The sequence below is a fragment of the Orbicella franksi genome, chromosome 2 (genome assembly GCF_964199315.1).
Source record: "Orbicella franksi chromosome 2, jaOrbFran1.1, whole genome shotgun sequence".
Classification (NCBI taxonomy): Eukaryota; Metazoa; Cnidaria; class Anthozoa; order Scleractinia; family Merulinidae; genus Orbicella; species Orbicella franksi.
In genome coordinates, this window is record NC_138146.1 from 21,450,271 (window position 1) to 21,465,161 (window position 14,891).

The 14,891-nt window shown below is 40.0% G+C and overlaps 1 protein-coding gene across 1 annotated transcript; it reads left to right on the plus strand.

Annotated features, from left to right (window-relative positions):
- Positions 1–1,736: 1,736 nt before the first annotated feature.
- LOC145478652 (uncharacterized) lies at positions 1,737–13,826 on the plus strand. The gene is made up of 2 exons (XM_081456749.1): positions 1,737–2,296; positions 8,471–13,826. The coding sequence occupies exon 2, from the start codon at positions 8,497–8,499 to the stop codon at positions 10,522–10,524; it is 2,028 nt and encodes a 675-aa protein (XP_081312875.1). The 5' UTR covers positions 1,737–2,296; positions 8,471–8,496; the 3' UTR covers positions 10,525–13,826.
- The last annotated feature ends 1,065 nt before the right edge of the window (positions 13,827–14,891 follow it).

Consider the following 14,891-nt stretch of genomic DNA (forward strand, 5'->3'; position numbering starts at 1 on the left):
TGGGGGTGTGCAGCCCACTTCTCAAAACCCTTACCCTATTCATGACCAAAATCTGCGTTTTTTGCCACCCTATTTATGACCTGACCAAAAATTCGATAGCCTATTTATGACCGTTGCGGCTGACACAGTTGCTCTAAACATAAGTTATGAAGGGCTTTTGTTGACTGTCTTATTGATAATGATGAGAAAGTAGCTTCTTCTAAGAAACATACCCAATTCAAGACTAGAGTGCTAAAACCATACCCTATTTATAACCAAAATGGCCAAACTCGATACCCTATTTATGACCAAAACGGCTGAAAAACCCTACCCTTTGGGGCCTCACATACAGATACCTATATAGTCCATATAAGGAGTAAGCCTCCCCCGCCGGGACTTCGATTCAGCCTTGTAAAGAGTGGTTATGACAGAATTCCGAGGGTTCACGTCGATCGTGTGGATGAGGTTTATGTGATGGTCAAAATTTTAACTGTCAGCTGAGGTCGAGAAATGGCGCGTTTTGTAAGTATTCATTGAGGTCTGATAACTTCAAAATTTAACCATAGTTAGAGAGACGGCTGATCTTGTAACTGTTAGCTGATAAATCGTGAGAAATTTAACTGATCACTGCAATTCAAGCACTATCACCCAGACCCTCGTAGTCAGGTGGTTACTTTAATTAACTGATTCCGTAACTGTTGGAAACGTATCACTTAAGGATTGTAACTATCTTTGGGTATTGTTGTTTGTAAATAAATAGTTAAAACTTAGCTGAACAGCTGTCAAGTTAAATAAAGTAATTCAGCTATTCATTCATTCCTTTTTTCTAGCAGTCATGAGTTTGTCTACATGCATCGGTTAATAATATAAAGTCATCTTTTTGTGTGAAAATAAGTGTCAAATGTGTTGCACTGCTGTGCTAATTGGGTACACTGTAAATAGTTAGGGTTAGGGTCAAATAGAACATAAACTATTAAGAATCCCGACTGGCTTCCTTGTCGAAATAACTTTTAATGTTGCAATGCAGATTTTCATATTGACTACAAGTCAGTGGCGGATCCAGACCTTGAGCTAAGGAGGGGGGGGGGGGGGAGGGGTGGTTTTGTTCTGCTTGCCCTGCCGGCTTTTCTTTCTTCAGTGATTTCTTCTTTTTTTTACCCAAAATAAGGGGGGGGGGGGGCTCCCCGGACCCCTACCCTAGATCTGCCACTGCATGTAAATATTTATATTGCTCATCAGTTTGTTAAAATGTTGCTCTCAGTCTGTGTTTCAAATGGATATGTTTCAGTACGTCGATGCTCCGATGGTAGTAACCAAACCATTTTCATTTAGCCGGTTAACCGCAAAGAGAAATCATATGTCATAATAAAAGCTTTACCTATATTCCACTAAAAACTGGTACCTTTCAACAGTTCGAAGAGCTGCAAGAGGCTTAAGAATATCAGCAGTTCTTGAGGACGACTTCACAACTGATCAGCGAGCATACTGAAATTGAGAGCTATGTTCCGTTGTGGCACAAACGGCGGCATAAACGAGTAGTTCAAGAGAAAATAATAAAAGTACTTTCTCTTGGTAGACTGCAGTTCCATAATGATTTGGGATCTTTCCATTTTATGGTAAATCACTGATATCACATGAAGATTTAGCAAGAGTATTTCCGAAAAAAAAAAGATGCCATGCGTTCGCTCACGTGTTTCATTCAACCAACATGAACGCGATGCCCGCGCCACAAGCCCACAATACAGGCAAACTTTCCCGCCATTTTTTCTCTTTTTATTTATTCAGAACTTTATAGACCTATATAGGTCTACGTGCTACATAATGAAAATACAGTAAGGAGCGCTGGATTTATAATTAATAACAAACGTTGAAATAATGAATAAAATCGGGAAATTGATCCTTGCGGCAGGGAATGACGTCAAAAAATTAAATAAATACAATTGCAATTTTTTTTTGAAGCTCACAGTTTTTTTGTTTTTTTTTTCTATTTGCGTTTAGTCTTCATCTTCTCTCCCTGCCGTAGGGAACAATTTCCAGTTTTATTTTACTTCAGTTTTGAGTCTGATCGACCTCAACATGCAACACGTACCTCTTTACTCTCGGGGTCTCCTTGGGGCCGGCATTTAGCGTTGTGTGACGACCCCGAAGAGTCTCCACTAGCCCCTCCCTTGAAAGAAGCCAACTGCGTCAGCCTCGATCTCAAACAGGTAATGGCGTGGGTATCCTTCCTCTCAAGTTTCGACACAGAGGACACAGAGTGTTTTAGCGACTTGAGACGACCTGAGCTTGAACATCCGGTCACAAACATGCTGTAAAGGTGAGTTCCTTAGTAATATAGTGTTATACTTAGACACTGTATCGGTAAACTGGGTTCAGTTTTTCCTGAAAACGTATTCAGGTGCAGTTTGGGAGAGCTATGTGTGTTGGTATTCACCCACTCGAACAATCAACAAGGAAAATCGATACCCAGAAAATCGGTCGTGGATAGTTTTAGTTAGTATGTAAAATGGTAATCTTAAGTGAATCAAGAATTCAAAGAAACTTATTCGAGCCGCTTTTTTCTCCTACTTGTTTGCGGTATCGACTGTCTCATAATTTATCTGTCAGGAAATGGTGTCCATAGCTATGCATGTACGTGACTACAACACTTGTGTGAGTTCATTCGGCTAACGTCATTGCAATCTTTTGTCCTTTTATGAGGCTTGCTGGTGCAGTCTTAACTAAATTGAAAGAGTTTCTTTGACGTATCAGGAATCTGCAGATTCCACCTAGGTTTTGACACTATCTTGTCCATGTTAACCAAAATTCTGACTTTCATATTTGACCTTTCTTTAGATTTGTTGCTTGTTCGCATTTTTAAAATATGTAGGACTTCTCCACCATCTTTTCTCTCTCACTTCATTTCGAATAGAGCCGTAGTATTCTTAGTAAGATTACATTTGTAATTTAGTGCTCCAAATAGGTCAGATATTTTAATGTCAGCAGTAACTTTGAATTTGTTTCAAAATAAGCATGTATCAAATTATAATTGTATAGAGGAGAAACAGCCGTATGTTTTGGAATGAAATCTGTCTTACATTTTCGGAGGGGAAATATGTCCATGCTTTTCACCACCTTGTAACAAATTGAATCTCAGATCAGTGCAAAGTGCATTTTATTAATTTTTTGCTGTAATTTATTTATTTATTTATTATGATCCATACTTTTGATTGGAGGGTCAGGTGCTTTGCATGTGGCTCTGGAAACATGTTACTGACTTTACATTATGTTTTTTCTTAATTTGATGAAGGGAATTGAAATAGCCACTTAATATTTACATTACTTGATGTAAAGACTTCAGTGAGAATTTGAAAGCACTTCAAAGTCACGTTTATGTTTGTTTTCAGTGAAAAATTTTAATAAAGTTTTTGACTGAATTTTCTGCTACTGCTCAGTGAGAGTAGATTTTTTTGATAACAGTGAGAGAACAGACCTTATATGATTTATTTTCATTAGTCTCAGAGTGCATCTTGTTTCCAGTTTACCAGATATGGCAGGTTTGAAACTTCTGCTCTCCAGTCTTGGAATAATTTACTTTGCGCTTTGCAAAATCAGCATAAACAAATTAAATCAATGTTATCAACCACTGATTCACTAAATTCGTAAACAGGTTCAGTCATATTAAGGAAGGTCACAATAGTTTATAGGGGAAATTTGTTGTGTAGGTGTGAAATAAAGATAGTACATACAGTATTCATTCAAGAGGTGGCATTGTATACCATTTAGTTTTGTGGCACAAAGTAATATCTTTTCAGCATCTTGTGCCATAGCTTGGGGCTAAAGGATTTTGCAGTTTGTCCAATGGACTCTATCCTTTGTTTTCCTGATGGGGAATTTAAGTTTTTCAGGAAAATATTTTCGTAATTTTAAACTACAGAAGTACCATAAGAGATGAAATTATTGTATCAGTTATATTGTAATTTAGTTCATGATGATTGTAAAACATTGGAGGGGGTCTGTGAGAATGACAACTGGTCTAAGCAAGCTCAAAGATGGGTTTGCTTTGCACCCTGTTTTTATCAGTGACTTCTGATTTGTTTAAATCTGTACATTACTGGCCATGATGTATAATTTTGTCACCAGTACTGGGATAATTAAATAGCCCAGTACCTCTGTATATGTAGAAGACCACACAGCTTATTTTGCATTATGTAAGAAAACCATTCTATACTGTACATCAGGGTCCGAAATTAACTTTTTTAGGCAGGCGCCAACTGGTGACTGAAATTTTTTTTTCAGTCGCCATAGGGAAAAATTTGGTCGCCAAAAAGTGTCAATAAAATTTTTCCTTCACAGCGAAACACAAACCAAAATTTTTGGTGGCCAGATGGAAAATTCTGGTCGCCAATATTTCTTTCAAGAATCAAAACGAAGAGAACGCATTTGGGGCCTCAATGTCGATTTTTCCGCTAACGAATAAGATTAAATACAAACATGCTGATTATTTATACACCTACCACTGAAAAACCAAGACGAATGAATCAAATGCTGGCCATATACGCAGTTTTGTGTGACTGCCAAATGTTTCAAGTCAACTTTATACCTTTTCTTGTCTCTACCTTTTGGAGAAGAAATGTACCCGACTGAAAAACTGGCGTTTGGTTCTTTGCTCTATGTTCAAAACGATTTTTTCCTTTCGCGTTCTGTCAAGACCACCCATGAAAATTTGTCTTTCCATTGGGGGTAGAAACTTGCGTTTAGCTGACGACTTTTTGATTGGATGGTTTCCTTCCCGCCCGTCCATCTCGTTCTTGCCGGCAAAATATTTGCAATGGATGTCATCAGGATTCAAACCAGTGCTGAAATCATCTTTTGACCACTTTGACAGACGCCCAGAGAATATCTAAATCTTCAACTAATCTCTCCGCGGATGTTCTGTCTCCACTTTGTAATAAATTATGGAAAGATTTCAGAACATCTTTGGACACCACATCGACAGGATAAATATTCATGACCAAAGAACGCACGGCCTCTTGCGCCCGCAATACGTATGTTACGGGAAACCGCTGAAGAAACACGATGGCAAGGCTTCGCAATGATCGTGACTGTGAAAACAGGAAAATTGGTTTTATACTTCAAAAGCAGCGGAAAGGTAAAAAGTGGCCAATTGGTGGGTGGCTTTGAATTTTATTTTAATCGATTTGGCTGAAAATCAAAGTTATTGTTTGTATAATTATTGTGGCATGAAATAGTTAATTGCCTGCTGGCGACCAGTTGTGAAATTCTGGTTGCCAGTGCAAAACTTTTAGTCACATTGGCAACCAGCAAAGCGCAATTTCGGACCCTGTACATGTATTTACAATTGCATAGCAGGCGTGGTAGTAGTAAGTATTACCCAGTGATTGATAGTACTTTAACTCACATTCTGATTAGTTTTCGTAATATTATTATTGCCCTCGATTGTGTTCAGTTTTTTGTGCATCAGTACTGAAAAGTATCAGTACACTATACAGCTGTAACTGGCAGTAAATCAGTACTTTCATTATTTTATTTAGCCAGTAGGTTTGTAAATAGTCTGCTAAAACAAGTACATTGTAACAGACTGAGTTTGACTGTTAGCTAGGAGCTTTGCTCCTTGTCAGCTACATGTATCAGAGTGTACGGTTTAGTGCAAGGAATTTCTTCATGGTCATAATTTTGTTTCGTTTCTTAGACAGTTGAAGTTTTTTTCAGGGGCTCTCTCTTTGCAACTGGCTAAAATTCTGTCAATAATCTCTTTCCTTTTGAATGGGAATATTTGCAAAAGGTACTCTAAGATGAAAGTATTGTGCTTTGTTCATTGCTGGCCTAGGGTAGAACACACCCAAGGACTACAAAAACAAACATAGCACTGATTAATACAGTACTGTAATCATTTTGTTTGCTCTATGCAAGTTATATTTATTTAAGCTATTTTTCGGCTTAAAATGATGCAGGGTGTTGAAGGTTTTAGTCTTCAGTTGCAATGGTACAACAATGTATTTCAGAAAAAGTCAAGATGCAAAGACATTTTTCAGCTTGCTTACTGCCCATTACAATGAGAACCTGGTTAAACGCAGCACATGTGTTGTAAGTCAAAAAACAGAATGCTCAATTTCCAGTTTCTTAGACTACACAATTTTGAACTGTTTGTTTTTAGTGATTTCATTTCATGGAAATTTGGAAGAAAATACTTCACAAAATATCTTTGTCCCACTTTGCCACTGACTCTACAAATACCTTAGCAGTGGTTTTCGATATAAAATTTCCATACAGTATCGTAAATGAACACTTGCTCAAATGATAAAAATCAGATACTGACAGCTGATCATAAATTCAGTTTTTTGACCTGAGTAGCAGAGACTTCTCTGGCATTGAACCATTCTTACAGATAATGCTTGAAGCCTCCAAGCCGTCAATCAATTCATGGAAAAAATATGACAAGGGATTGCCACATTTGAAAATTGATGGACGTGCCTTTGACACAAACTCTCAAAGGGCCTCTGAATTGCTGTATGAAACTATTACAGTCTCTCTTTTCACTCATCTTTTGACGCCCGTGCTACTCGTGGCTCATGGCTTGGCCACTCGTATCCGCTCATTCCCTCAGTTTTTTGCATTCTTCCCCACAGATTTTTAAGCAAAAGACAATGCTCCCAGTATAAGCATTCATAGGCTGCCAAGAGAAAACTCTTAATGGCTATCAAGAAAAATTTGAGGAGTTTTAAATTAGATGAGTGAACACAGGTCACCGAAACACATGAGGGGTTAGAGAGATTTAGGCAAAATGAGAGCAAGCATTAAAATGTTTTGAAACTCTGTCATTCTCATTCTCTGTCGACTTGTGGATGAAAAACCTATTCTGTGCACACACATACAGTCATGTCTCAAGCAATTTTTAACAAAAGTTCATACTCTGCCTTTGGAATTCTCAGTAAAGACATTGAAAATTAATTCTTTTTTTAGAGCCCTGGAAAACTCCTTGAAAATTCTTTTTCCTTTACCTACTCCTGAAAAACTCCTAACATTTTCCACAAACACTTGGTAAGTCAGCTGCTCTAGAAGTGTTGATTAATTTTGTTTCAAAAGTTTACAACATTTGATTTCCTAACCATGGGTGCAGGAATTTCTTATACATAACATGGAAAAATACTGGAAAATCCCTGAAATTTGTCTTCTCTTTGATAGCAAACTCTGTTAAGAAAACAAGACCATTGCTCTTACAATTGTAGGTTTTCCTTGATGTAAATGCAGTTTTGACTGTTCAAAGTCATGCTCATTAAGGTACTTTCCCAAACTGTAAAGCCATTATTATTGTAGTAAGGCACCCTCCATGTAAATTCTCTGTTGAAAATGGATTTTCCAGTAAGTACAATTTACATAAACCAATATCGATTGCCTTTGGTTGCTTGGCTATTATGCTTTTCACATGTATTTTGCATATGAATGCAGTAAATATTTATTATTTGCCTAGTGGGCTTTCCTGGGAGGTTGGGTCACCCTGGGAACATGCCTACACATGGGCATGGGTGTGGTGTAGGATTTTTTGATTTTGACACCATTTTCTATCCCTGGATAGGGGGATTGGGTGGTTTCAGAAACTGCAGGCAGCATCTCAGAATTCTGAAGGAGAGGGGGAGGTCTATAGACTCCATAGACCTTGTAGTCTTTCCCTTTTAACTGTACCTATAGATATGATCCCCTCATCCCTTAAAAGACTGCAGCCCTAGGACAGACGGCAAAGTGTCTTGCCCAGGAACACAATTTGTAATAAATCCCAGCCAGGATGTGAATCTGGACCCCTTGATCTGGAGTCCAGCACATTAACCATTAGACCACTGCCCCTCTTACAAGTGAGGACAACCATACACACCACAACCATATTATTACTTATGCCATATCATACCATACCCTGCAATACCATACCATCTCATACAATGTCTTGTCATGCCATGCCATGCCATGCCATGCCATGCCATGCCATGCCATGCCATGCCATGCCATGCCATGCCATGCCATGCCATGCAATGCTATGCCATGCCATGCCATGCCATGCTATGTGGTACCGCTTGTCATGCCATGCTATACAATGCTGTGTCATGTCCATGCTATGCCATGTCATGCCATGCCATGCTGTGTCGTGTCATACCATACCATGCCATGTCATACCATGCCATGCTATGCGGTACCATTTGTCATGCCATGCTATACAGTACTGTGTCATGTCGATGCTATGCCATGTCATGCCATGCCATGCCATGTCATGTCATTCCATACCATGCCATATCATGCCATACCATGCTATGCGGTACCGTTTGTCATGCCATGCTATACAATACTCTGTCATGTCCATGCTATGCCATGTCATGCCATATCAACTTCATTCATCAGAAGTAACTTTTGTAAACTGTAGGTTATTGAGGTTTCGTTTGACTTGAAGGTAATTTTGTCAAATCCAGAGTTCTTTAGCACCAACCTCTGTTTTATTTTTCAGGTGTGAAGACCAAGTGTATTCCATCTATGGACAAACCTACCCAACCCTCAACAAGTAATTCCAACAATCGCAGTCAAGGTCATCATTTGCATAATGCTAACTCTGCCGCGACCTCAGGGCATCAGAGTAAGAAGGGCTCGGGAAAAGTCCACTACTACCAGTGTGCTAACTGTGAAAAGGCCTTTCTGTACAAATCAAAACTGCTTCTTCACGAGATAACCCACAGTGGAGAAAGGCCTTTTAAGTGTGCAAGTTGTGACAAGACGTACAAGAGGGAGTCGGAGCTTGTGGTTCATCAGAGGGTTCACACCGGAGAGCGACCCTTTCGTTGCAGAAAATGCGAGAAGGCATTCAAAACAAAATCAGAGCTTGTGGTGCATGATAGGTTTCACACTGGTGAAAGGCCTTACAAATGTCTCCATTGTGAAAAATCCTTCAGAACAGCTTCCGAGCTTGGTTTACACAACAAGGTCACTTCAGGTGAAAGGTCTTTCAGATGTGCCAAATGTGACAGGGGTTTCTTTCGGCAGGCCGATCTCACCATTCATGAACGAAATCATTGCGGAGAGAAGCCCTACAAATGCAACCATTGTGAAAGAAGCTTCAGGACTGAAGCCGAACAAGCAAAACACGAGAAGAATCACAGCATCGTCAAGCTTGTTAAATGTACAGTCTGTGACAAGTCATTTAAATCAAAAGACCACCTTGAAGCCCACGCAAAAACTCACGTCGTCGAGAAGCGTTTCGATTGTTCGACATGTTCACTGTCCTTTGGCACATCAGCCGAGCTCTCGGCTCACAACGACACTCACGCTGGGAAAAGGCTTTACAAGTGTTCTCAGTGTGATAAATCTTTTGCTTTCAAGTCCAAACTCTTTCAGCACTGGGTGATTCACACCGGGGAGAGACCTTTTAAATGCGTCCAGTGCAATAAGTCTTACGGAAGGAAGTCAGAACTCGTAGTACATCAAAGAATACATACAGGTGAAAAACCTTTCAAGTGTACTAGCTGTGAAAAGTGCTTCAAAACAACATCAGAACTGGTCGTGCACTGCAGAACTCACACTGGTGAAAAGCCGTACAAGTGCACCTATTGTGAGAAGCAATTCAAGACTGCATCTGAGCTTGGCGTCCACAGAAGAAGCCACATCGGCGACAAGCCATTTTCCTGCACTCGATGTGAAATGTCGTTCAAGCGAATGGCTGATCTTAACACTCACAAAAGATTTCATTTGATCGATTTGCCATTCACTTGCCAACTTTGTGTCATGGCGTTTGGAACCGCCTCAGAACTTGCCATCCACGAGCAATTGCACAGCTCCATTCTGCAAAACAGCTTGAATCAGAATGGAGGGGTACAAGGTTCAGAAGTTGGACTAGCGTCTCAGACTAACGGACAGCCTTCTGTGCAAGGGCTCATTTCCGATCAAATGTTGAATTTTGGCCAAGGACTCAAGATGGCGCAGCTCTCTGTAGCTGACAACAAGGCGGATGCTTCTGAAGACCGTAAACATGTCCGAGCCAATGGAAAACTGCACAATGGCGAGCCAGATCTTGACATGAACAAGCTCATGAAAATTGTGAACAAACCATTCAAATGCAGCCAGTGTGGCAAAGCTTTTGTTTCCACCACCGAGTTGGCCGGGCACGTAAGAATTCACACTGGTCAAAGACCATTCAAGTGCAGTCAGTGCGACAATTGCTACAGGACGCAGTCAACACTTTCCGTCCACATGAAGAGCCATGAGAAGGAAAAGCGCTACAAATGTACCTACTGTGAGGTGACGTGCCCAACGCTCTCCAAACTGTACGATCATTACATGCTTCATCAATCGGAGAAGCCTCCTGAAGGTTCACAACCAAACAACCACTGCGCTCAAGAACGGGTGATCCGCATAGACGATGACGATATTCTACCATTTAGATGTTGGGTCTGCCAAAAACGTTTCAGTGACCAGTCGGCTTTAGATCATCACATTAGTTTACATCGAGACAGGAGTAGTACCCTTGAATCGTGTGTTAAGAAGTTGAAAAGCTCCATTGCAGAAAAATGACGAGGAGATAATGACGTTCCCAGAGTATAGTGGTCACCAAAGTCGCAAAGCGCACAATAGAGCACTGGAAAACTTTTCAAGTGCATGATTGTGTTCTTTTGGTAGACACGAGACTACTGAGCTGGCAATTGAATCCTTTGTCCAAAATGAGACAAAAGCAGGTTTGTTTAGTTCTAGATGATGAATTGCTTTGAATTTCGTCTTGACTGCGAGCAGGCTCTTTAAAAACAATTATTCCACGGGCGCGTTGGATATGAGATGATAGATAGTCAACGAGGCGCGTAGTTGGCTATAATCAGCTCATATCCAACCAGCGCGAGTGAAGTAGTCGTTTTATTAAAAACGCCCCCAAAATAAAGAAAACTAAAAATTACGACCCAAAAATTACGCGTACGCTTACCATATTTGTAGAGCATGGTATAATGGCTCACATAACATGATGGCTAAGCCAATGAAAATTCTTGAATTGGATTATCCAATGGTCTAGTTTGTAATAAGTCTTATTATCTATAGTATTTCTTGAGAGTGTAGCGACGACTGTTGGTCAAATATTGCGAACGTTACTCGCGCGCGGTGGATCTGAGCCGGGAAAAAGTTGAGAGACTGCTCGTAACCTAAATTACGTCAGTGAATTTCTAGTCTTGTGACATAACAAAATGCGGTAGATATTTTTTTACATGGCAGTGAAATCTTGTGGATATACAAATCGGTAATATTATGATTGCTTGATTTACAATTATGTTATTATTATCTTTTTTGAATTCACGGGAAACAACAGCAAGTTACGGCTGCTGAAGATTGGTCCTGTTAATCCTGTCATTTACTTTTTGGCAATTTTTTTTGTGACAAAAGACGAATAACAGATAGACAAAACATATTATAGGCTCGATTACCAACCGCTGTTCAGGAAAGGAGACCGGACACGAGAGAGCGGCGGAAATCGAGCCTAAACATATTATGGATAACAAAAAAGAAGGACCTTGACCTTAAGGGTGTCGGAGTGTGTACGAGTGTGTACGAGTGTGTACGCCTTTCTCTTTAGCTCTTCCAGCGAAGACAATGTAAGGAAATTAACAAAAATTGAATATCGATTTCCAGCAATTTGGAAATTTTATATGCTTACCTCGATTCTGTTTAGAATGTAAGAAGCTTCGCCGCAATATTTCCGAAGCGGGACAGGTACACCATAGTTAGCATAGTAACTATGGTTACACTAGGTACTACGGTAGTTTATTTTCTATGAAAAATGCTGCTTTAAGTTTTAAGTGGCTCTTTCTACCTACATGTAATAGTGTTGCAGCGAAAAACGTCTTGATAAATTGTATTGCTAGTATTATATTGTTTATAAGAATTAATGGTGCTTCTATTAAACAATTAGATTATGAGCTGGAGATTTCAACTATCGCGTGATAGTTGACAAGGGCACAGCCCGAGTCAACGATCGCGCGATAGAAATCGAGAGCGAATAATCTAATTGTTTTAGTATAAATCTACTAGTCGTTCAACACTTAATCTAAATCCTCTTCACAGACTCTTCGAAAACGCCAAGAAGCGGCCGTCATTTTGTTAGCAAGGGCACACTGCTACGCTACTCACTATCTATCAGAGAATAGATAGTGAGTAGCGTAGCCAATCAGAGAACGGCACTCGTGGTAGAAAGCCAGAAGATTTATACTAATAGCAATTGGGTAGGAGAGCACAGTATTTCAATACTAATTATTACAATTTTGTATACATATATGAGCTCCGTTTCCACCAAAACCCACATCATGTTTAGAAACTGCTTACGTATCTGTTAGTAAACTTGCTTACTGACTTGAAAGTTCCCAAAGTTCAAAACTACAGAAAGTGTTAAAGTTCATAGACAGATTCGGCCTACGTGGTGTCATCCTTGTTGCTACCCAATCCAGACCACGTGATGATTCGTTTGGGAGGTTGCAGTGGCGCAATTTGTCACACGCAACTAGTATGTGCAAACAGAACAATTGTAACATCGCAAATGAATCATCACGTGATTTGAATTGAGTGGCAAATGACAAGGATGTGAACACGTCAGCCGAATCCGTCCATTTTGTGCGATAACTACTTGAAAGAATTGGTAAGTGGCTTTCGTGGTCACACAGTGGAGATTCTCTGATTGAAGCTTGAACTTGTTTAACTAAGCTGGTTTAACTAGACATGTCAATGTGTAGTTGGTGTAAACGGGGTTTCAGCATTGCGGGTGATCATGAGAATCACGACTGTCAAGAACGCTACATGAATGTTGTAAAATGTTCTTGACTCTCCGATTCTCCAAACAATGCTAAAGCATAGTTCATTATATTTTCTTAGGCATATTTTAATACACGCATGTTCTGCATGATTTTCTCATTTTAGTACTTCAATTTTGTACGATTTTCGTATTTTTGTAATTCCAATTGGCCACGTTCATCACAGTGGTACTTTTGCTGTTTGGTATACTCTTTTTTAAGACGTAGTTAGGTATTGCTTATTGGATAGGAGAATGACTTGTCGAAGATATTTACTAAATACCATTACATTACAGAGTAATTATAGACCTATTTAGCCTCGTCTGCAATGGTGGTGTTGCGTGATGTACGATCAGTGTATGTATTGGGTGACGTGTCCAGTTGAACGTCCAAAAAGTCGAAATTTGATCCTGTTACCCTCAGAGTCAGTCACGAATTTTGACATGCCGTGATATTCCTGCTTATAGATGCATTTTCCAAAACAATTTCCTATGGGGTTATTTGTGGGAGGGCGGGGATGGGAGCTTACTATCCGAAGGAATTCGGCGCTTCAAAATACAAAACAAGCTATACGACAGGGGACCTTTAATTGGACGAAGTTATACCTTTCTTTGAGAGCTAGAACTCAATATCGGCCCATGGGCTTATGTTCGGGGGATGAGAGTTTATTTTCGAAAGAATTTTTGAATTTGAGGTTTGTATGGGGGAAGCTAAACAGAGATTGAACCAAGAGACCTTAATTCATTCCACCAACTTGTGATTGGCTCGTTTCCCCGCGACTGATCCAAAAACGCGAGGAAAATACTCGACTCCTTTCCTAGGACCGCTAGCAGGATACGTGAGGTTCTTACTCCTGGTCTTTGTAGATTCGTTGGCCTTTATAGGCCTTAGACTGTTCATACCACAGAGTGTGTGCAAAGCTTAGAAACACCACCACTGCAGGCTGGAGGATGACACTTGGTAATTAGTTTTGTCAATCGATGAGCTACGCTGGACGTTTCTCCAATATTTATTACTCTGTTTGATAATAAAACGATATGTTACGAAAGATTTGCGTCTTCAGTTTTTTGACTTTGTCAGAATAATTTATTGCCATACTTATGGGTAAGTTTGGCCATAGTAAATTCACTAGCCAGCAGATGTTCCCCATCGGCAATGACAAACCCTGGAAAAGGCAGCCTCTGACAAAAGATTGCGGCAGTAACTTCAGTACATTAGATAGATATATCGACTCACAATTCGCCCGACATTTTGTACCAATGTCGCGAATACATTGGCGGTATATATTTCTCCACATGTATTCTGGAATGGCTGGAGATCATTTGGTGTCAATTGACAGATTACGAGACTGGAACGAGTGAGCGTTCATTGACACATCAAGTCAAAAAACAACCTGACAATTTGGGAGAACCCGAAAAACTGGAAAACCGGCCCCACCTCGGCCTCGGTTGTCGGCTTGTGTCCCGAAAGCACTTCTCTTTCTTCCGAAGTTCCACTCGTGTTTTTCGATTTATACTGTAATAAGAGGAAAACGTTTTCTATTTCACAAACAAAACACCTGATTTAAGTAATTTTTACGATCTGTTACGTTCCATTTTCTACTGAGTTTTCAAGAGGCCGGTGCGTTCGTCGAACCGCGACCTCTGCTCTAAAATTTGGTCAGTTTGAAAGAATGACAACGGTTTTGCAATTGTAAATCTCGGTTTTTTAGCAAATTGAACCTATGCATGCGCAGCAGGCTTGATTTCGGGTCGGGTCGCGTTCCTCTACGGGAAGAGACTGGTTCTCCGCAGGCGTTGCCTTTCAGGACGTCTTTCATGTTCGCTTTCAGTATATCACCACTCATAAAACTAAAACATTTCAATCTGACCTACTCCATGTAAAGCGTATTTCAGTGACGAAGACTCACCGCTACAAAACAGGGTTCAATAGTGCTGAAGTATTTTCCTATTCCTTTTCTCAACTTCTCCTTTTTCAGTAAATTTAAGCCCGTGATTTCAGCCACGTCTTCCCTAGCCTCTCTTTTCCGACTCGAATAACATCTACACCATCAGTCTAGAAAACATATTTTAAATTTTCACAGTCATGGTAATTAGTTTTGTTTGCTGTAGTTACGGA